Source organism: Cnephaeus nilssonii (genome assembly GCF_951640355.1).
Source record: "Cnephaeus nilssonii genome assembly, chromosome: 10".
Classification (NCBI taxonomy): Eukaryota; Metazoa; Chordata; class Mammalia; order Chiroptera; family Vespertilionidae; genus Cnephaeus; species Cnephaeus nilssonii.
In genome coordinates this window covers 56,113,263-56,137,724 of record NC_137081.1, presented here as the reverse complement: position 1 = coordinate 56,137,724, position 24,462 = coordinate 56,113,263, and the positions used below count along the sequence as shown (strand labels likewise).

At 42.4% G+C, this 24,462-nt stretch overlaps 1 protein-coding gene across 1 annotated transcript; it reads left to right on the top strand.

Annotated features, from left to right (window-relative positions):
* Positions 1 to 2,092: 2,092 nt before the first annotated feature.
* On the top strand, positions 2,093 to 23,174 carry DAPL1 (death associated protein like 1). The gene is made up of 4 exons (XM_079783271.1): positions 2,093 to 2,194; positions 11,952 to 12,039; positions 14,295 to 14,355; positions 23,028 to 23,174. The coding sequence occupies exons 1-4, from the start codon at positions 2,137 to 2,139 to the stop codon at positions 23,142 to 23,144; spliced, it is 324 nt and encodes a 107-aa protein (XP_079639397.1). The 5' UTR covers positions 2,093 to 2,136; the 3' UTR covers positions 23,145 to 23,174.
* Positions 23,175 to 24,462: the final 1,288 nt, after the last annotated feature.

Sequence of the window (24,462 nt, the reverse complement as noted above, 5' to 3'; positions counted from 1 at the left end):
GGTCAAACCACTCTCCCCAGCCCCTCCTTTGGCAGCCACTGATCTGGTTCTGTTCCTGTAGTTTTGACTTTTCAAGAATGCCACATAAATGGAGTTATGCAGTAAGTAGTGTTTTAGTCTCACTTTCATCCTATCTAATAAAAGGGTAATAAGCAAATTAAGCATCACTCCGTCACAAAGATGGTGGCGCCCATAGCCACAAGATGGCAGCGCCCAGTCCTCTCAGCCCTGCTGGAATCCCCCAATCCTGGGGGGGCGGCCGCTGAGAGTAGTCGTGCCTCTGGGCAGCGGGCATGGAGCAGCCGGGAAGGGGGTCGTCACCCCGGCAACGAGGCAAGTGTTCCGAGCCCGGCGGCAGATGGGCCTCTGGGCCGCGGAGAGCTTCTGGGCAGTGGGCACAGAGTGGCCAGGCCCCGCAGAGAGCTACTGGCGCACGTATTCGTGCGCAGGGCTACTAGTTTAGTATAATGCTTTTGAGATTCACCATGTTGTTGCATGTGTCTGTTCATTCCTTTTTATTGCTGATTACTATTCTATGGTATGGATGTACCACAGTCTGTTTATTCATTCTATACTTGTTTTGGGTTGTTTCTAACTCTTGGCAATTATGAACATACCTGTTATAAACATGTGTATATAGGTGTTTATGTTTGCATATGTTTTCATTTCTCTTGGGAGAATTCCTAGGAATTAGATTGTTAGTCATATAGCAAGTATATGTTTAATTTGATAAGAAACTGACTTACAAAATGGTTTTTACCAGTTTACATTCCCACCAACATGTTGTAGTTTCCTTTTTCGTTGTTGAGCCATTCTAATATATTTCAGTGTGCATTTAATTTGCATTTTCCCATTGATTAATGATGCAGAGAATCTCTGTATGTGCTTACTTGTTGTCAATATCTCTATGGAGGTTTAAAAATATTTTGCTTATTTTTATTGATTTTTTAGAGAGGGGTAAGGGAGAGACAGAAGGGGCAGAGAGAGATAGAGATAGAGATAGAGATAGAGATAGAGATAGAGATAGAGATAGAGATAGAGATAGAGAGATTGGCACAGCACACTGGCCAGGGATCAAACCCACAATGTAGGCATGTGACCGGGAGTTGAACCAATGACCTTTTAGTGCATGGGATGATGCTCAACCAAATGAGCCACACCGGCCTGGGCACCATTTTGCTTATTTTTAAATTTGGTTGTTATTATCAGAAATGTGTTTTATAAATATTTTCTCCCAGTTTGCATCTGGTCTTCATTTTTGTAACAATGTTTTTTGAAGAGCAGAACTTCTTAATTATATTCAAGAACAAAGAGATATCTCTAAGTACCCGCCATTTGCTAAATGTTGAGCAGCACAGGAGATACCATAATGCTTACGTTCATACTTTATCTTTTCAACAAAATTGGCACCTATTGGTTTCTAGCCTGCTTTTCCACTATCTTATTATAAATATTTTTTCACATCATTACATAGTATTTTAAAGCATGACTTGTAATTGTGTACTCTCATGGCTGGCTATATTTTATTTAACTATCTCTATTTGGGGATGCTTATGTTGATTCCAATGAAAATTAAAATAAGAAACATATGATTACCATTCTTATTTACATCGTTGTTTACATCTCCAATCATTTTCTTAGTACAAATGCTTACAGTTGCAAAGCCTGGGACTAAAGCATAGCACTTTGTTTTATAATTGTGTCTTCAAAGAGATTACAGATGTCTTGAGGCAAAGATCTAGTCTTCCCCTCCTTGTCATGCCAGTATGTGACAAACAGCCTGTCACGCTGTAGCTTCTCCATATCTCCTTGATGGATGGATAGTTAGAGAGAAAAAGTTTTCCATTGAACTTCGTCCTCTCTTCTCCCTTTTGTGAAAGAAAATTAGAGTTCCCTTAGCCATCTACCCTGCCCTCTCAGATGGAGGAAATAAGAAGGAAGTTTCCTTCTAGGAGAAAGCTTGCCAAGGAGATGCAGGTTCCCAGAGAGCGAGGTGACAAGCCCTGTTGCTGCTCAGCAACGCCCTGAAGGGGCCCCGCCCCCAGCCTGTATAAAGCCGGGGTGCAGTGGGCAGCCACAGCTGGCAGGGCCTCTGGAGCACCGGCACCCGCACCCGCACTGGCACTGGCACGCGCTATGGCAAATGAAGTGCAAGTCCTGCCCTCCCCGCTGAAAGGGGGCCATCCTCCCGCAGGTAGGCTGCCCACCTGCCCTCTGTCCTGTAGGTAGCAAGGGCCTCAGTGCTGCTGCCCTGCCCTCTACGCCTTCAACCGAGGTGCCCAGCAGAGCAGAGGTTCTCGGCCTCCCATTGTTACTCACTTCATGCAGCCTGACTTCCTCCTGTGCCTTTGATCTCTCTAGGCTTGTGTGTAAACCACCTGGGGATTTGTCAGGCCCCACATCAATTACAACCTGATTATGTATGAGAGGACAAGGGATTGGGTGCTTGTGGGGAGAGATAGGTAGCAAGGTTGGCCCTTTCCTCCCTGGAAGGTGATTTACTGCCATGGAAACCTCCCCCCTAGAGGTTCCAGCTCTAAGACTCAGGCTCCGCAAGATACTGTACGTCATCTGACTTCATGGCCCGGCAAACCAGCTTCCACAGCAAGGACGGCAACCGCCAGTCTCTCTTCCTCCTCAGGCATTTGGGTTGGGCGGGGGGATCGGTGATGTATTTGCCTGTCAACACGCTGAGGAGCACTTTCTAAAAGGACTCAGACACTGGAGGGGGCTGCCTGGAAATCGTGGCGTATCAAGGTGCTTTGCAAAGTATCCACAGTTCGTTCTCTCTCTCTCTCTCTCTCTCTCTCTCTCTCTCTCTCTCTCTCTCTCTCTCCCTCTCCCTCTCTCTTCCTCTTTCCCTCCCTCATTTCCCCCCTCCCATTTTAAATGTATGCTACTGATATCAACTCTCTGGAATATGGAAATTAGTTCTATTGTACTTAACCGTATGTTCATCTAGATTGACTGAGGCATGTAGGCCTATTTATAGCCAGTTTTATGTTCTTTCAACTGCCTGCCTTCTCTTTTCCTTTCCCCGTTTGCAAAATGTACTTATTGGTCTAACTTGGCACCTCTAAGCCAAGGTTATTTCAGTCATCTGTGCTGCAGAGGATGGCGGGAATGTCCTCTGCCAAGCTGATACACTGACACAGAGGATCAGATCAGTGGTTTTCTGGTGAGCAGCCTTGCTGAGAGAGTCGAAATTTTCACTCGTTTCCAGTTCTGGGCTCCATGCCCTGTTCTCCTGTGGCAGATTCCTGACACTTTATATTGAGTTGGATTTAGCAGTGTTTAACACTATCTCTATTTAAAGTTAACGTTGCTACCTAATGGTCAGGAACGATAAATGCTAATTATTAGAAGAGAAGTCATCGCACAGATGATGACCAAAAAAAAAAAAAAAGACACCATTCTCTTCTCACCACTTCCACCCCAATCCTTCATCAAACAGTTAAGCCAAAACCAGATTTACTGAACTACGTTCATGCACAAAGGACGCAGAGATAAACCTAACCAAATGAGCATTCGAATGAAGCCACCAAGAAGTTCCTGTCCTCACCACTAATGACTGCTAATTACTCTGTGTACATAGCACACCAGGAATCCATCAAGCATGTCACAATGCCTCTAGCATGACAATTAATTATTACGAACTGTGACACTACAGATAAGAGGTTTGGGGTAATTAGAATGGAGATGAAGGCAGACTTTTGCCTCCCCACTGAGAGCAAGGGGACAAGGAAGCCTCCTCCTTCCTCTGCTCTTGCTACCTATTTTAAGTCCAAACCGGTTTGCGATGGTGCACAATTTTATTTACGGAATGACAATAATTCATCACCAGAATTCCATCAAATCTTCACCTGATTTTTAATAAGCAATTTACAGATCCCGGAAAGTGGGAAGCAGGCATGATATGACGGGAAGGATTTGACATGGCCTTCGGAATTGGACAGATGTGGGTTTAAACCCTGCTTTCGTTCCACATCTCTGAGCATCAGTTTTCTCGCCTCTAAAACAGGGAATAATAACTAACGTGGATATTATAAGGTTGTGATGATGATGAAAGGCGATAACCTCTGTAAGGTACCCAGCACATGAATGTTAATCCCCATCAAATGCAGGCCTCATAAAACACATAGCCATCAGGAGAAATTACCCTCCCCAATCGCAAGTCATCGGATGTCTGAGGGCTGCTGTACTAGATACTATTGCAGTAGGCAGAATAAGGAAAATGCATAGAAAATATACACATGCCCGCCCCATCACAGTTAAAAATGAAACCACTCGAAAGTCAGCCAGCGGTAACTCTTTCCCACCTTCATGTCGAGTGCTTAGCAGTTTTTCTTTCATGTATATTAATATAATATATTGCAACTCCATTAGCCATGGCTATAAATTTATGCTGTGACACAAGACTACATTAAACATGAGCTGGCCTGGGCCCTAGTAAGCTTAGCTTTGGATTTTTGCTTTTTATATGCCTCACTCTCAGTTTTATAAGAACCTCATCACCGTGAACAGCCAAAAATGTGTGTGTAGAAGGTGATCGAGGAAGCCAAGTACATATGTAATGAACTAGAAAGAGCAGGAGTTCATGAGTTTTTCTGTATATTTCCTGCACTTTTTAATTCAGTTTTAGTCAAATGAATCAGAGCCATCAGAGAAGGTACCACAGAACCCCCAGAGAGAATCCGTTTTCTTGCTCATTAAAGAGAGAACGGCCCAGCCAGTGTGGCTCAGTGGTTGAGTGTCGACCTATAAACCAGGAGGTCATGGTTCAATTCCCGATCAGGACACATGCCTGGGTTGTAGGCTCGATCCCCAATGTGGGGCGTGCAAGGAGGCAGCCGATCAATGATTCTCTCATCATTGATGTTTCTGTCTCTCTCCCTCTCCCTTCCTCTCTGAAATCAATAAAAATATATTAAGAGAGAGAAAACGAAGTTTGGGAAGCAGATCCCCAAGTGTGAAACTAATGCAGAAAGTGGGGGAAGCCATAGCTGCATAAGGGCCAGCACCATTAACAACAACAACAAAAAAAAGGGGGGTGGGGTGGCAAAGGCTTAATTCTCTCAACTTCAGTCTGCTCAAGTCAACTTACGGGGTTTGATCTGTGAGGTTTGAGAGAGACACTGGGAGACCCACTTTCCCAGGCATCACGGGGATGGGGTTTGATGACCACAAGGACAAGAATAACCACATTCACCCCACACTGACTGTGCACAGAACCGCTAGACAGGGCAACACCCCTGCAGACGGACTATGAACCATCATCCTCCCCGACAGAGGAGCAAACTGAGGTCAGCGGGGTTGCGGGACTTGTCTGAGGCTGCACACCTGAAGGGCAGTGGGGCTGAGGTTTGGGAATAAAGTGGAGCCCATGCCATGTGCTCTTGCTCTAAAGCCTTCTCTCCTTGCTCCCCACCTTCTTCGGATGGGGGTCTTCTAGGTTTTGATTGGCAGCTTAAAATTTGCTGAAAAATCAAATGTAAGTGCAAAGGAGGCATTTTGCAAGCATTGAACCTTTGAATTAAGATCTTCACATAAAAATTATAAGTCACAAGGCGGAGTTTGCACAAACCTTTGTGGTGGTCAGTTTTTTCACATACATTTTCTACCAGTTAGTGAAGGGGAAAAGCTTAATTTTTCTGGCAGGCTTTTCTTTCTTTATCTTGACTGCCTTCTACAAAAAACTGCAAAATGTCTGGGAGATCTTAACTGCAAAAGTATTATGTAGCATTCTAAATTCAAGGGTCTATTTCTGGCATTGTAAACTACAAAAGAAGCCACAAGAATATAACTCTTTCTCAGAGACGGGCAAAGTTTCATTTTCCCCACATAAATTTTATTTTCTAATGAAACTATCCAAAAGAGTGTCTCTCTCTTTTACTTGTTTTCTCTCTAGTTTATTGTGCTTATTGAAAGGACCTAAAGTTTTACCCTATGTATTCATATTCAAAGGCCTGTTAACCTTTTGCACTCGGATGTCGAGTGTGACTGGACACAGCATCGGTAGCAGGAATCGAGAAAAAAGCAAGCGAGTGCAAAGGGTTAAAATGTTAAATCAGTTCACATTTCACTTCACCCAATTCCAGTTCATCCTTCTACGAAGGTTCAAAAGTCAATAGAGTCCCAAACACAGAATTATGTAAATGTTACAAATTTAAATGAACTAATTTAGTTACAGTGAGACTTTGAAGAGGTCCCAGGAGTCAGACCTATCTGCCATAAGTAAAATGAACAAGACTCGACTAGGTTGGGTTGTAGATGTTTCTTTACAACTAGAGGCCCAGTGCAGATATTTCATGCACTTGAGGGGGTCCCTCAGCCTGGCCTGCGGCCTCTCACAGTCCGGGAACCCTCGGGGGATGTCTGACTGACCTGCTTCCCACAATCAGCATCCTTAGCGCAGCTGCGGAGGCTTCTGGCTGAGCGGCGCTCCCCCTGCATTGAACGCCTGCCCCCTGGTGGTCAGTGTGCATCATAGCGACCGGTTGTTCCACCGTTCAGTCAATTTGCCTATTAGCCTTTTATTATATAGGATGGTTTGCTAGATCCCAGGAGACCAGGGTAAGCAGTGCTCCCGGCAGCACTTTGAAGATGACCCTCCCACAAACTGGTTCCATCTGGTCCAGTCGCCTCAATGTAGAGAGACTTAATCTGTGTATACCTCCATGTATCCACTATTGTATGGGACTATTGTCTTCTGCTTCTTTCTGCTGTACATGGCTGACCAAGTGGGATTACCTACCAGAACAAGAACTGTGCTCTGGACATTCAAGCTGTGGTTCACTTCTTGAAATCACTCATTTAAAGCCCACAGCCCTACACCAGAGAGGATTCAAAGACTCCTGCATGGAAGTAGAAATCTTCGGCGGGGGGGGGAGTGTTTAATTTACCCTCAAATGTCTCTAGTTTATTGTTCTTAAGAATGAAGGACTCCCATGTTTGCATTTTTAAAAATTTCTTTTGGTATTTGTTTTTCCGTTAAGTGCCTTATATTCTTCCAGAAGGGAGGGAAGTGATAGGTTTTCTTTTGTAAATAGGTGAGAAGCGTTAGAATTATAGTAAGGACTTCATAATAAGGATCATCTAGTTAAACTTCTACCAAATTCACCAAAGTCCTCCTCAGATATTCATGGCAGGTAGACTTCTTTCCTTTAACACACTGAGCAGGAGGGGCAAAGGACATACGAGGCATGCTACGTGACTCCAAATAACACAAACTGCTATATGTAGCCAGACTCTGCCTTTCTGGAATTTCCATTCTTTGGTCTTCATTCTCTCCTCTGGAAAAACATAAAATAAGTACAAATAATAATAACTACGCATTATGCTGTCCCTACCATGTACCAGGTGCTTATGTCACTTCTATTCTCTAGGACAACCTGAACAATCGGTACTATTCCCTTTTGAAGGATGCAGAAACTGAGCCCCAGAGGGGTTTAGCATCTTGCTCAAGGCCACAGAGTTCAGGAAGTGTAGAGCTCTTTGACCCCATATAACATTTCCTCACCAAGAAACCTTTCCTCGTCCCACATGACAACCCCTGAGATCTTTGAAGAGGCCCCTGCGCTCCGAGTCGTTGCTCCTTCAGAAGTGACCTCTCCCAGTTCCCTAGTCCTCCTGTGACCTGCTCCCTTCTCCACTCTGGTCACTCTCCTCTGGACAGTCTCTGGTTTGTCAGTGTCCTTTCAATTGAGTGGCACAAAACTCAGCATTTTAAAGTTCACATTTTTAATTGTTGTTTATTTTACAATAACAATTTGCACTAGACTGCATCTAACATTACAAAATTCTAGTGAGAAGCTTTTATAATCAATTAAAAAAACCAAGTTGGTGACTCAAAATGACCAAATAGAGTTTATTCCATGAATACAAGAATGGTTTCACATAAAATATTTATTCATATAATTAATACAATCTATAATAATAAAAGCATAATATGCTAACTAGACTGGATGTCCTTCCGGACAACCCTCTGGATGAAGCCGAGGCTGCAAGGGAAGCCCGGGTCCGGGTGCCAGAGGGAAGCCAGTGTCAGCAGTCGGGGGAAGGAAGGCCTACTCTTGCACAAATTTCGTGCATTGGGCCTCTAGTTAACAATAAGCAGAAAAATCATGATGTCTGTTTATGCTAAAAAGGCATTTGATAAAATTCAATATGTATTTGTAATTTTTAAATGCAATGAAACAGCACTAGAAGGATATTTCCTTAACATGATGAAATAATATATTTATGAAAATATATGTATTTACTTCTCATGTATATAGCCTTCTAAGTGCACATTATGCTTAATAGGAAAACACTAAAAGCAATTCTTTAAAAATTAGGGTGACAAAGATGTCCACTATCACCACTATTAAACATTATTTTGGAGGAACTAAAATAATTCTTTTTATGTTAATCATTTTTAAACCTGGAAAGCCTAAGAATCGATTTAAAACTATAATAAACAATAAGAGAATTTAATAAGATTTAGATATAAAAATCAATAATAGTAATATAAGAACAACAGTCTGTTAGAGTTATAACAGAAGACTAGACCTCATTTATAATAGCAACAGCAATAATGAAGATAAAATACTTAGGGAATAAATCTAATAATAAATGTGTGAGATTATGTGAACAAATTGCTGAGGGACTCAAAGGAAGATATAAACAATAAAAAAAAAACAACCATATTTTTTAACAGGGAGCTACCAGGAATATAAAGGTACAAAGTTTTTCTTTTTAAAAATCTATAAATTTAAAGCAAGATCTTTAAAAATACCAATAGGATTTTTTATAGGAAATTATTAAGCTGGTTCTAAAGTTCATATGGAAAAATAAATAAGAATAGCTAGTAATATTTTTCAAAGGAAATGTAACAAAGGAGGACTAACTCTGTCAGATATTAAAGTATACTACAATAATTTAAATAGAGTTATAATGGCATATGAATGGACAGAGAGATTAATGGAACAGAAGTCCAGATATAGCCACTGTAATATGTGTGTATGCATGTATACACATGTGTGCATGTATACACATGTATGTATACACACGTGTGTACATATGTATACACATGTAATATATACACACATATACATGAGTACTTAGTATATGATAAAGATGGCATTTCAAATTAATAGGTAAAAGATGAATTTTTAAAATATTATTAGGATAATCTAAAAAAAAACTATTATGCCTCCACATGCCTTACACAAAATACATTCTAGAAGGGTCAAGGATTTAAATATAGCATCAAAGATTGGTTTTGCAAAATGAAACCATAAAAGTTCTAGAAGAAAATATGAAATAATATTTATAAAACATCAGGAATTCCTTAGTGATACAAAACTCATAAGGGGTTGACAAAAACAGAAAATTGCTGACTGCAAAAACATCAACAAAAAAGGCAGTAACTGCCAAAATATTTTATACTTGTGATACATCTCATAGATAAACAGCTCCTGTCCTATGTAATAAAAGCACAATATGCTAAGTATCCGGTCATCTAGTCATCTGTTCAACCAATCAAAGCATAATATGCTAATGATATGCTAAGGCTGCTCAACTGCTCGCTATGATGTGCACTGGCCACCAGGGGGCAGATGCTCCAACTGGTAGGTTAGCTTGCTGCTGGGGTCTGGCCAATCAGGACTGAGCGAGATGGGCTGGACACATCCTGGAGCCCTCCTGTGGTCCTTCCCTGGCTGGCCAACCTCCTGCGTCTCTCCCTAGCCCTGATCATACACCAGTGGGGTCCCTCGGCCTGGCCTGTGCCCTCTCACAATCCGGAACCCCTCGGAGGGTGTCGGGGAGCCGGTTTTGGCCTGATCCCACAGGCCAGGCTGAGGGACCCCACTGGTGCACGAATTCGTGCACTGGGCATCTAGTGAATCAATAAAAGCATTAGAAAAAAGAATTTTAACAGCTCATAAAAAGAAAATATAAATGGCTTTTAATCACAGAAACAAACTCAACCTTTAATAAAATATAAGAAATGCAAATAAAACAATGAGAAAAAAATTTTAAAAAGACTTATTGATTGACAAAATCAAACGTTTTCTAGTTCACATGGTTGCAAGGGACTTGGGAAGACAATTGCTAACATTGTAGCTGGTGAGATTGTACACTGGTGCAAGTTCTGGGAAGGGCAATTTGGCAAGATTTAACCAAATTCCAAATGTATATTCTTGAGAACTAACAAGATCACTTGTAGGAATTTACCCCATGGATATACTTGCATTTTTTTTAAAATTTTATTTTATTGTTTAAAGTATTACAAGTAGTAGTACATATGTCTCCTTTTTTTCCCCATTGACCTTGTACTTGTGCAAAATTCTGTATATATGAAAGGATATTCATTGCAGCATTGTTTGTAATAGCAATGGATTAGAAACATCTGAAATGCTTTAACATTTGGGAATTGGCTAAGTAAACACAGAATGTTCATATAGGAAGATACATTTCTATATGTGTATTGAAATAGAACTTATTCCAAAACATATAATTGAAGAAATATATAAACAGATAAGGTGCAGACCAATGTTTATCTTATGCTACCATTTAAAAAATAATAACATGTAAGTAGACATATAGAATACTTGTGGATGAATACATGGGAAACTTGTAACATAGCAGCACTTAGGGAGATGAACCAGGGGGCTGGGAAATAATGGTAGGAGGGAGACCGCAGACCTTTTCATGCTCTTTGAATTGTGTGCTTTATGTATATATTAGAATCAAAGCAATAAATTAAGCAATCATTTTAAAAGAGCAAAGACTAAGTCAATTCACAAAGGCATGGAGAAACAATTTTCCTTATTTTTCACTTTATTGGAGCTAGTTTTAGAAAACTGTCCATTTGACATTCCCATAAAAGGAATTAATAGGTTCAAACGAATCAATGTCTGTTTAAGCTTTTTCTCATTTGAGCTTGTCAGATTTCAGATGAGCAAATTTCCTGGGAACAGAAAAAAGTATTTGCTTTGACTTGCATTCTGAAATGGGTCATTCCTTTAAAAAGTTGATTTCATCTGACATTGTTAAACACTTGAACGGCTGTTAGGTCATCTGTAGCCTGATTAACACTAGTTGATCTATTGAATGGCAGGATTACTAATGCATTTTAGTTGCTCACTACAAAATCTGAGCTTGGCCAACATCCCAGGTTCGGGGTCTGAGATGAAAGGTGGGTATATGGTGGGATCAGAAGCATCTCTGTTGAATTAAATGCCTGTTATCACTACCGCCCTCACATTTGACTCATTCTCAGAATCTGGCTTTTGGTTGAAAAAAGAAAAATGCAAGCCTTGCACAAACTTTAATCTTGTGGGAGAACAGGAGGGTCACATTGTAATTGTCATTTGCTATCATGAAGAGTGTAATTGGTTTGATAACAAGAAAAAATGTTTTTCAGTGAAATGCCTAAGGGAGTATGTTGTTATTCATCTCCCCAAATGGAAGATGTACCTGCTGCCTTGGAAAGCTCCCTGAACATAAACAAGCAGATCTCAGCACTTCTTCTCCCCATCTTGTTTGCACGAAACATCTTTTTTTCTTATCTTTATGCAGTTCCAGGGTAACTTTTTTATTGCTCTGCTTTAGATGAAAGTTTAGATCTTTAAAAAATAAGTTCTAGCCTGACTGGTGTGCTCAGTGGTTGAGCATCGACCTATGAACCAAGAGGTCACAGTTTGATTCAGGTCAGGACACATACCCGGGTTTAGTGCTCAATCCCCATAGGGGGCGTGCAGGAGGCAGCCGATCAATGATTCTCTTTCATCATTGATGTTTCTATCCCTCTCCCTTCCTCTGAAATCAATAAAAATATTTTTTAAATAAACTAAAAAATAATTCTAAATTTTTCCCCAAATCTAAATGCATACCTTGAATAACAAAGCATGCCTTCTCTTGCTGTTCTAACCCTGACTCCCATATTGATGTTTATTTGTTTATAGTAAAAGCTGGAGGGAAGCGAATTTCCAAAAAACAAGAAATTGGCATCTTGGAGCGACACACCAAAAAAACAGGACCTGAGAAAACAAGGTAGGGGGCTGCTTGATTTCTTTTCCTGTGTCACCTCGAGGAGTTTTCAGTGACTCTTCTTCCAGAAGTCAGAGGCCTCCCAGTCCCCCTAGGCTTTTGCTAAGCAGGGTTACAGACAGCCGCCAAGGTGGAGTGTGGTGGGGGTCAGGATCAGTGGTGATGCAGACTGGAGGTGAAAGGTGGCTACCTTCTGGAGGACTCTTTCTGGGCCCCCATCACTAACCCCACCCATTCATTCTCCCGCTCGCTGAGTCCAGCCCAGCTGTCTTGCACTTAAATGACACAATCCTCAATGCATTCAAACCTGACGCACATCCCTTTACCCTATCTTCACATTAGCCTTTAAAACAGTGTGCCTAGGCTGCCCTATTTTCATAGTATGCTTTCTGCTGAAGCAAATCTCCTGAATTAAAAACAAACGCTTTTTAGTTGTTGTTTTGAATTCATCACTCAATTATTTAGAAACTATTCATGGCTTCTATATTTGGCATAGCAGGAGGGCCTATAGATACTGAGGCTGGTTTCTCCCTGCCCGTTCCACCGTAACCTTGACACGCTGCACTATTCCCAGAGCTAAGCAGAAAGCTGTGGCTGGAGCAGACACGCACATGGCCCAGTCACTCTATGCCTTAGTTGAGGAAAACATGTGGAACTGGCTTGTCCAAGTAGTGTAATGATGGTGCTTCAGAGACTATTTCAAGGTGGTGTCCATAGGTGAGTTGGTGAGTATTTGAAAGGAGTTGATTAGATGCTCAAGGTACCTCCTTAAGAGGTAAAATGGCAACAGTCTCAGAAGGAGAATACGGAGGGACATAGACGATGGACTGTCTCTGCCTCTTTCGTATAACACATTTTTTGATCACTTTTAAAGTTTTCTTTCGGATTTCTGTGGAGGAGATTCTTTGAGGATCTTTTCTACATTAAAATAAAACACTCACTAGCCCCTTTAGCAGTGTTTGTTTCTCCCGAATCCAGAAAATAGCCATCACATAAGGAAAGCTGTGAGTCCTCTCTGGCGACCCAGCATGGAGGCCAGCTCCTAGAACACAGAGAGCACTCTGTGGATGATAACACACGGTTGTTGAATCACAAGCTGATTGATTTGGAAAGTGGACTCTTTCTGACTTAAGCATAAGCCCTGTTTATGTAACACACCTGGGTCAGGGGCTCAGCGACTGGAGTCATAGCTTGGAAATGACCTTCTAGTTGGCAGCCAGTGGACAAGTCCTATTTCTCTGCATCTCAGAAAAAGGGGACTTACTGTTAATTCCAACAGTGGTGACTGGACCCCTCTCTTAAAAATGCAGTTTCTTTGTAATAGTCATTAAAAGATGGGAATTGGACTACTACAGAACGTAAACAGCAAGAAATCAACCTCTCTCCCCATTTGTCAGGGGTAGATATGAGTAGGTAGGACCTAAAGCTTATGGAACTTGCGTGCCATTTTTAAAAGATAATAAAAGAATTACCAATGTGAAATGGCCAGGGCCCTCCCTCCCTGTGCAGTGAGTGGCGGTGCAACCGCAGCTTCACCAGCTGCACCATCAGTTCGCCCCTGCCCTCACCTCTGCTCCAGGAGTGTGTGCACGGGATAGGAGTGCCTCGTCTTCATGGACAAACAGTCCCCTCACATCTTCTTGGAGAATAGCTTTTGAAAAAAATAGACTCTGGCAAATAAGTTTCTAGGCATCATCAATCTATGTCTGTTTCCTAATAACGTGTACCAACCAACAGAAACCATCCAGAAAAAGAAACTATGTCGAGCGCAGAGTTTCTGTCAAGAAATTGTACTGCAGGCTCGTCCCTGATTGAAACCCTCCTACAAAATAACCTGACCTCGGAAGAAGCCAGACACAATAGAGCGTATGCTATATCATTCATGTTATGAAGTTCACAAGCCGTCAAAACGAATTGATGGGGCTATAAGTCAGGGTAGTGGTTATCCTTAGGGGCAGCTGGTTAGACTAGTGTTTTAAGTATCTGAATATGTGCTAAGCCGTGAACTGGTAATAGGTGCACTTTCCTGCGTATGTAATATACTTCAATGAAAAGTTCAAAAGCAAAAGTAATAATAAGTTGGCCTAGAAGGCTTGTTGTGGCATGTGGGCACAAGGAGGCAGGATTGTTTGTCTTTCAGATGTAGCCAAGCAGAATGACGCTTAAAGGCCAAGTAAACCTGCTTCTGTATAAATCATTTAACCTCTTCAGTGGTTAAGTTTTCAGGTCCTATATGAAGTTTCTTTTCATCTTTTCAGTGCTATTGTGAATGTTGCCAAAATACAGACGATGGATGCCCTGAATGACACACTGGAGAAGGTGAGCTGTGGGTGAGATGCATCATGGGGTACTCCCAGACAGTACTCCCCCAACCATCAGCCTGCGTGGGTGAATGACCACTGAGGTGTTTTCCAGCTCAGAGGATCAATGTCCTTTTGAAAGAATCTGCTCTCAGTCCCAAGAACACAAAGAGGTCTTGGCGAGAAAAATTGTTTCTCCCAAATTCCTAGTGTCCATTCAGTAAATCATCTCCAAAATAAGATAGAAAATAAAGCAAGAATCGTGACACCAAATTGGCAGGACTTTACCTTGCCATCCCAAATATTTCTCAGACACATTGGCATGGTTTTATAAAAAGGCAGCCCATGTATTGGGAATTCTACAGTTTTGCCCTTCCTCCCCAGCACTGCATTCCGGTGAGGCAGTATTTGACTGGAGGCGAATGTGGGTGGTGGAGGGTTGCACAGTTTTGGGCTGGAAGAAGGCTGGGCGCTGGCTGGCTTTGTCCAGAAAAGTCTGTTTAAATAAGTGGTTGAGTACTGCTATTGTTATTTCTATATCACGAATTTCTTCTAAGTAGCTCAACAAACTAAGAAAACTTACCAGAAAGACGGTGGTTTGGTTTTGTATTCAAGAGTTTTTTCATCTATGTAGGTGAGCTGAGTGAGAGCCTTATTTTTATTTCTGGAGGACAGATACATTGCATGTAAGGCAAGGAAGAGCCACTCTTTCAGCTGCTCCCACGTTTGCTGAAGGGACAGGACTGAGCATCCTTTATAGAAGGGAGACTTGTCATTACTGCCAACATTAGGGATCTGAAAGAGATGAGAGAAGAAACTGTGATAGGCCTCTGAGTCCCCATCTGGCACTAGCTCTTCCACTTACCAGCTGTATGACCTTGAGCAGGTTACTTATTCTGTGCCTCAGATTTCTTGTTTGTAAAATGGAGATAAGAAAGAAAATACACTTCACCGTTTCATTGTGTGGAATAAATGAGTTCACACAGGTTAGCTCTCAGAACGGTGCCTGGCACAGTCACCAGATTGCACTGTGCTCCGGGGAGTAGCATGGTTTCATGGCAGAGATAAAAAAGGTACATCTGAAGTCCCTGGGATGTTACAAAGCAGAGAATACAAGACAAGATCTTGATTATAGACGATAGCTACAGAGCCTTCTCATGTGGGGGGCCTGCTTCTCCCATCAAATAGATTTGAGGTGAGGTCGTAAGTACCTCTTTGCCTTGCTGGCTTTACAGCAAGGGCAGGGGTGGAGGATGCCCTGCCAGGGCAACACCAGCTGCCCGCTCCTGCGTCCCACCTTCTCTTGCACCTGCCCACTAAACGCCTCTTCCTCGGGGGCAAGAGGATGCCACAGTTGTTGGTGAAACCGGATGGCACGTTCCTCAAGAATATATGTTAACCCAAAATGAAATGTTTAAGGACAGTGGTCAATAAAGGTTTACACTGTGTGTAGGTATGATGCCAGGGTTCATATTGTTTTTTTATAGACCTACTAGAGGCCCGGTGCATGAAATTCGTGCACCGGGGGGGGGGGGGGGAGGGGGGAGGGTGTGTGGTGTGTCCCTCAGCCCAGCCTGCACCCTCTCCAATCTGGGACCCCTTGAGGGATGTCCGACTGCCTGTTTAGGCCCGATCCTACTAGGATCGGGCCTAAACAGGCAGTCGGACATCCCTCTCACAATCCAGGACTGCTGGCTCCCAACTCCTCGCCTGCCTGCCTTCCTAATTGCCCCTAACCGCTTCTGCCTGCCAGCCTGATCACCCCCTAACCACTCCCCTGCCAGCCTGATTGATGCCTAACTGCTCCCCTGCCAGCCTATTTGCCCCTAATTGCCCTCCCCTGCAGGCCTGGGTCCCCCCTCCCAACTGCCCTTCCCTGCAGGCCCAGTCGCCCCCAACTTCCCTCCTCTGCCAGCCTGGTCACCCCTAACTGCCCTCCCCTGCAGGCTTGATTGCCCCCAACTGCCCTCCCTTGCAGGCCTGGTCCCTCCCAACTGCCCTCCCCTGCTGGCCATCTTGTGGTGGCCATCTTGTGTCCACATGGGGGCAGGATCTTTGACCACATAGGGGCAGCCATCTTGTGTGTTGGAGTGACAGTCAATTTGCATATTACTCTTTTATTAGATAGGATAGAGGCCTGGTGCACAGGTGGGGGCCAGCTGGTTTGCCCTGAAGGGTGTCCCAGATCAGGGTGGGGGTTCCCTTGGGGCGTGGGGCAGCCTGGGTGAGGGGCCTGTGGTGGTTTGCAGGCTGGCCACGCCCTCTGGTGACCCAAGCGGAGGCCCTGGTATCTGGGATTTATTTATCTTCTATAATTGAAACTTTGTAGCCTGGAGTGGAGCCAAGCCTTCTGCTCGCTCCATGGCCGCAGCCATTTTTGTTGGGATTTATTTATCTTCTATAATTGAAACTTTGTAATCTTGAGTGGAGGCCTGGGCCCGCCAGGGTGTGTGGAAAGCTTGGCTTCCTCCATTGCCGGGGAAACCCAAGCCTCCTGCTTGCTTCGTGGCTGCAGCCATCTTGGTTGGGGTTAATTTGCATACTCACTCCTGATTGGCTGGTGGGCATGGCTTATGGATGTGGTGGAGTGATGGTTAATTTGCATATTACTCTTTTATTAGATAGGATATGCATATGTCTGTGACATAAAAGGGTTCTTCCACTTTCAGTTAAAATACCAATTCTCTATTTCAAAGATAAAAAGGAGAGTCAAGTAACAACAACAATAATAATTGTGTTTGGAAAAATAAGACAATAGTGAGATGGTGTACTGTTAGAAATATGTTTAACAGCAACTATACATGTAAAAAGAAAAACTTTAACATGTTGCTCAGTGTTTACTGGGGTGGGAATGTGGCCAACACCGTATAGATTACTGGCTAAAACAGGCTCTGGCATCAGACATCAGATGCCCGTGTCTTATGCCGGCTCTATCACTCGCTAGCTGTGTGTCCTCGGGCAAGTTTCTTCACTTTCTATGCCTCTGTTTCCTCACCTGTAAATGGGATTGTGATTAATAGTATCCACGTCAAAGTGATATTGTGAGAATAAAAGGAAGTTATATAACCCCTGCAAAGTACTTAGCACAGAGCCAGACACAACTAGCCCTCAGTAAGTGTGAGCTCCTAGTCCCAGGCAGATATCCTACAGGGCGCCATTTGGATTCCTGGGCAAAGGATAAGAGGCTAGAAAATCAAGTCCCAAGATTGCCATAGTGACTACCTTGAATATGGGAGTTAATTGGATCCACGTATTTCCTTACAGCTAAGAAAAATCCTCCCTGAACCCATAATTCAACCTGACGTGTAATAGGATTTCATAATAAAGGTCAACTGGGGTAAAAAGACCAATGCCTTTTAAAAGATAGATCTGCTGCAATCAGTGGTTGTCAGGAGCTTCAGTGAGAGGAGTGGTTGACCACAAAGAGATAGGGAGTTTTTTTGAGGTGGGGGAGTGATGGAATGGTTCTATATTTTGAGTGTGATGATAGTCACAGACTGTATGTACTTTTTTTTTTTTTAGGGGGGTGAGTGAATATTTTATTTTTTCATTTTTATTAAGGTATTATATGTGTACATATCTTACCATTGCCCCCCACACACCTGTATGTACTTATAAAACTGTGCACTGAAAAGGGGTATATTTTACTATAGAAAAATTCTACCTTGATTTTTTCTTTTTGTTGTTAGTCCTCACATGAGGATATTTTTCCATTGATTTTTAGAGAGAGTGGAAAGGAGAGAGGGAATGAGGGAGGAGAGAGAGAGAAAGAGAGAGAGAAACGTCGATGTGAAAGAGACACATCAATTGCTTGCATCCCACACATGCCCTGACCAGGGCTGTGGATCGAACATGCAACCCAGGTAAGTGCCCTTGACCGGAAATCAAACCTATGACCCTTCAGTGCATGGGCCAACATTCCAACCACTGAGTTATACCGGCCAGGGCTACACCTTAATTTTTTAATAATAAATATGTATGCCCTGGCTGGTTTTGCTCCATGGTTGGAGCATCAGCCTGAGGACTGAAGGGTTCCCGGTTCGATTCCGGTCAAGGGCACATGCCTGGGTTGTAGTCTCGACCCCCAGTGTGGGGCATGCAGAAGGCAGCCAATCAATGATTCTCTCTTATCATTGATGTTTCTATCTCTCCCTCCCTCTCCCTTCCTCTCTGAAAATCAATAACAAAAATATATTAAATAAAATAAATATGTATAAACTATATGCCTTATACCAAAAAATTAAAAGGCATAAAAATCACGATAAAGATATTGGCATCGGCTGATAAATTTTCACCTGTATTATAATGATCCCTTCCGCAAAATATATTGTCACAAAGACCTAACAATATGCAATTGGTTAGAAGAAACACCTGCATTTATTAACATTCATTCATGCCCTCTGCTACAATTCTGTCTAGTTCCAAGAACCCATGTTAATTCTCAGATCAACTTAAGAACTTAGAGTCTAAGACTGTAAAAGTACAGCCCGACTCATAGGATCTCATCAACCATTCAATCATGGTAGGACATTCCTTTCCATATGCTGTTTATCTCAGGATACCCTACTTCAAAACCAACCGAGGGTTTAAGATTTGGGAGATTGAAAAAACTACAAATCTCAGTGGAATTTCCCCTCCCACTATCTTCCCCACTCCTCCCTGCACACAGACCTCTGTCCCCACTACCTCTCCCCTTCCCTCCCCACCTCTCCAGCCCTAGATAATAACAGGATTCCTGTTGCCCAGTGACAGACCACATAACATGGTATTCCTGGCAGAAGAAGGAGTTATGTAAGCTTGAAAACTCTAGGCTAAAAAGCAGGGAGACCTGGTCTGAGACCAAATTCCACCTACTCCTTAGAGATTGTTTAACCCCTTAGAAGTCCCATAGCTGCTCTGAGACTTACGTTTGCTCATTTACTTAATTTTTTAAGGGCAGGGATTGAGAGAGAATGGTACTGCCAAGTATAATGCTTCTCCGGATGGTTATGGAAGTTAAATTTGGCATTCGTTGTGAAGCCTCTCAACATGAAAGTATCCAGTTGAAACATCAGAACAGGGTTGCGCTATGGTGTGGAGGGGGGTGGAATGTTGAAGCCCAGTTAAAGTTGGGGCCACTTTTCAAGTTGCCAGATGCGTCACCCATGCCCAAGTGAGTGAGATGGATGTGCAGTGGGGTCCTGGGGGAGAGGAGACGATCAAAGGCACCTGCAGATCTAGAAAGGCTTCTCTGTTCCGTGGATGAACGTCGCCGTAGGAGTAGCCTTGAATTTCATCGACTCAAACTGAATGTCTTGTTTTAAGCACTTTACCTAACGGGGTGTGGAAATCTAAGTGCCACGCTGGAAGTTAACAGCCGGGAAAGATGAATGGAGGAGCCGCCCGTCTGCAATACTACCTAACTTCAGGCTCTAACACGAAACCTGCCGCTGCTTTCCTGCAGCTGGGATTTCTCTCACAGCTCCAATCCTAAAGACTTGTAACAGACTTCTTTTGCTTTTTCTCTGAAACCAAAAAATATAGGTTCTGAGGTCACCGCTACCCAAGATGAAGGTAAATTCTCAATGTGGGTGTTTCTACGGATCTGCTTTTTAAGTTCCATGTGTTGGCCCTTATGTGATGGAGCCACGGCAGGACAGAGTCCTCACACCTATGCCAGCCTTGAATTCTCTCTCTTGTGCAGTTACCCTCGATTCCCTTACCCTCATGAATCAGACAGGAAACACCTTTCATTCTACAAACCCGGTCGGTTTACAGAGACGAACGATGAAGAATCCCAGGCTTCCCTCAGTGAAGATGCCAGACTGAAGTCACAGCGGGCTGGAGGCTGCACTCTGTGGAGCTATCCCTACTTATTTCTAGTTCAGACTTGAAAATAAAATCTCTCTCCACTGATATAGAACCTAAACCTCAGAATTAGGACATTGAAGGGCAGACTATTTTATTTACAGTTTCCATTCTAGTGGAGGACTCTTTGTAGACCCCCCAAGTCCTTCTACATTAGGATGTTCCTGCTGGAGCGGTGGGTATCAGAGACGGCGAACTTGACTCTTGCTGTATTTACAGGGTGTGGCAAAAGGAGGTTTACAGTTGTTCGTATGGAAAATAATACAATAATTAATAAATAACAATACATAAACTGTTTCATGTACTCACAACTGTGAACCTACTTTTGCCCCACCCTGTATAAGTGGTGCTAGAGAAGCCTGTACTGCCCCACCCCCACCCCCAAACCCTGTACATTTGTAATTTAATAATTATGGGCAGTTTCTCTAAGACGATTATCTTTGCTTGAATTAATTTCCACTTCCTTCTCAATCCTATTGTTGATTTTTTTTCTCCTAAACTTTCCCAAACCAGATATAGATAGCCAATGAGCCCCAGAGGCAGTCTCTCCCTCCTTCTGACCTGGGGAAATCCCCTCCAGAGAAGCAGCTGAGCAGAGCTTTTAGAACCTCAGTTAAACGCCTTGGTTAAATGTGACCCCCAACCCTGTGCATTACTGATAAGAATGGAAAATGGTGCCATCCACTATGGACAATAGTGGTTGCCAGCGGCTAGGGAAGGAAGGAATGAGGATTTATTGTTCAAGGGGTACTCGGTTTCAATGTGGTATAATGAAAATTTCTAGAGATGGATGTAGTGACGGTTGCACAACAAGGTAAATGTATTTAATGCTACTAAACTATACACTTAAAAATGGTCAGAATTTTATGTTGGGTGTATTTTACAGAGAAAAATGTAAGCCCTAAATTGTGGAAATAACCCTGGAGATGAATTAATGCCACATTAAGCAATACGTGTGTTCCGGCAAACTCTCTTCTTTCCGCTTTGCTTTCCCATCTCCACCCATCATCACCCTCGCACCTTAAAAACAACAATCAACATTGTGGCTTCCTCTCCTCAGTCTCAACTTGTCATCATGGGCCATCTCACCTTGGCTAATTGCCCAGGTTTCTGTTATATCATAATTACTTGTTCATTTCCTTTCTCACCACCCCCCACCCCTTTACCGTACATTTACATTTGACTTGAAGTAACTTGCCAGGTTGTTCTTCCTACCTATAATCTCTTGAATGTGATTTAGAGCTAACCTGAAATAATCCATCTGTTTTAATTGATGCTAAAGATACCCAGTCTGGAAGAAAATCACTGAAGTCAGTGACCTCTTAAGTTTCCTTCTGGTTCTAATGTTTAAAGAAAAACAAACCAAAGCACTCTGCCTTTACCACACTATAAAATGCATGTCATGTGGCCTGATGATAACTGGTCTGACCAAAATAAAGGCTTCAGTGCTTTTGAAAAAGGATTTTTCTTCCTTTCTGCCGGAATGCTAGCATCAACCACCCTCGGGTTTAATTATTGTAAAAGAAAAATTTTAGAAAAAAACTGATAGGCAACATAAGGAAAAAAGACTAGGAATTGCCCATAATTCTATCCCTCAGAGATAACCATTGTTAACACTTCAGGTTATATTCCTCCAGTGTGTTTAATTTTTTAAGACTAAGAATAAAGGACTTTCTAGTGTCAAGTTTCACATGAAAGGGAATGCTGTGTGCCTAGAGCTCAGGGACATTTGAGAAGAGATATAAGGCACCTATGTTTTCCTGGCTTAGGAGAGTCCAAACAAACCATAAACAATGTGATGCTTGGGGTCATGATCAGTTTATCTCCCCTTTTAGTTAATTTGAGTGTCAAGGCAAGGGCATCTACGTCCAATGGTGATTAAGTTAAATTCCTAGTGAGCTGAGGCATTCCTTTTTTGCTTGCTAAGGAAGGTATCTGTAGGTGCCTTTACGTTTGTATCAATGGCTTGAAAAGTAGGAACCAGCGTAGACCCAAAAGGTCACTGGGTCCAAACTCTCCTCCTAGGAAAATTATATCTGAAGTCCTTGCAGCATTGGGCATCCTTTTGAGTTTAAGCCATCCTTAATGTAAATTTCATAAGGTCTTTCGGTTCCATATGAAATTTATCTTATTGTCAAATAGTCTCAGTCTGTGTTAACTTAAATCTACTTAAGACTGTTTCCTCATATATGTCTTCTGTGGAGATGACTAATGAGAACTTTTGGTACCTGAAGCTAGTAAGTCATTCCTCAGCTTTCTTTTCATCAGACTGTTTAGATTGAACCATATGAAACAGCCAATATTACACCATTTTTGACCTCTTAAAATAGAAGTTTTACATGTTTCAATCTAATAAATAACCCTAACTCTTTCTAACTTCTTACAGAGGTTCTCTACTTTTGATCTTTTGACAACTGAGCGGTTCTTTCCCTTCAGGACTTTCTCAAATGTTCCCGTAGCCTTCTTAGAATATAGTGATTCATATATGCATACTGGTGCCAAAATAATCGCTAATATTAGAAGACTGATGCAGAAATAATGAACCATTTCTACCTGTAAAAATGTCACTTCAAAACACAGACATAACATATGTATTATGTATATTATTTTAATATAACACATGTTATAGTTTTACAAATTAGAGATAAACCAATGAGTGAAACCCCAAGTTAACATACTATGGACCCAGAGCTGGAAGTGGTATGGAAAAAAAAGCAATACTATCAAAGAAGTAAACAAAATTGTGAAATTTCCATGACCAACTGTATTGCTTTCTACTACTTTAATACTTCATGGTCAAAAAGATCCAATATGCTTATTTTTTTCTTTCCTTCTCACATTTAGCTCAGCCATAAATTTCCAGCAATAGTGCACATGGCACATCAAAAACCCAGACCTGCTCTGGAGAAGGTCACTCCAATGAGAAGGATCTACATTATTCAACAGCCTCGAAAATGTTAACCTGGGACGTAAAACACAGCCGTCTGCCCAACTGCCTTCAACATCTGACAGCTTAGCTAAAGGACTAAAACTTTCCTTAGGCTTAGTGCACTTGCTTGGTAAATAAAATAGCCTTTGTATCTTCTCTTTGGATGTTAGATAATAAAGCATCCCAAATTGTGAATGCAATGCATTCTGGGGCCTCATTTTGGTCCAGGACAAGATCCCATTGATAGTTACAGAAGAATTCTGAAGAATAAGTGGAGAATCCGGAAGACTTGACTCCTCCACTCTACCTCCTTGGACAAGCTCTCTTATCCTTGATGCTGACTCTGAGTTGTTCCACCCACAGTGAGTTCCCTAAGGCAAAGGTTAAAGAAGTGTACACTGAGCTTGGCGAAGACCAATATTCTGTGCAAACATCAGGAGTTATTCTTCTCCGTGGGTTTGTCTCCAGATGTTCAAGTTTTCACTTGAGAAGAAATGTCTTTCCATTTCACACATAAATACATGGCTTAGTGCCGGGGGGGGGGGGGATGAAAAAATTAGATTCATTACAAACATTCTCTTCTGTGAAGCAATCAAGGATGGGAAGTTGAACTATAGTTTCAATAGGAGATTTGATCAGGGTCTCTCAGAAGGTTCATGCTCTAAAAAGAAATGGATTATGATACTGCAGGGTATTGTGGTTGGGGTATAGAAGTTGATTTTAATTGGAGGTGGGGCTAAGAGGGGAAGTGTTGCCACACCTAAACCTGCTCTAGCTCTCCTATCTTCCACAACACACACACACACACACACACACACAGAGAGAGAGAGAGAGAGAGAGAGAGAGAGAGAGAGAGAGAGAACTTCATATACTCACATCAAATAGCCAAGGGCATCCTCAAGGGTTTCTACAGAGGTTAGCTGCCACTCACAATCCCACCATTCTAAACCTCTAATTAATAACGCTATCCATGATTCAGCACTTCTCTTTACCCAAGGACAGGGTCAGCACTCTAGTCCATTATTTTACAGGTTGACAACCCTTAGAGTATGACCTGGTGCCAAGCCTGTTTCTGATTCCTGGAAATCCAAAGGCACCTGGCTAAGGCCCAATTGTCATAATGATGTATCCCACCTCCTCCCCTGTGTTGTTTGGATCTTTTTCAGGAGTAAAAGAGTTGTTTGAGACAATATCAAGCCTCAGTCAGTGCCAGCATTAATCAATAAGACAGTCCTAACCACCTCCCACTTTTGCTTATCTTAGTTCTCAGTCTTCTGGGACTGTGGTTAGGAATATTCTAGAATGGTAAGTGTTGCAAGGCAAATAAATGCACAGAAGTTCAAAGTCAGC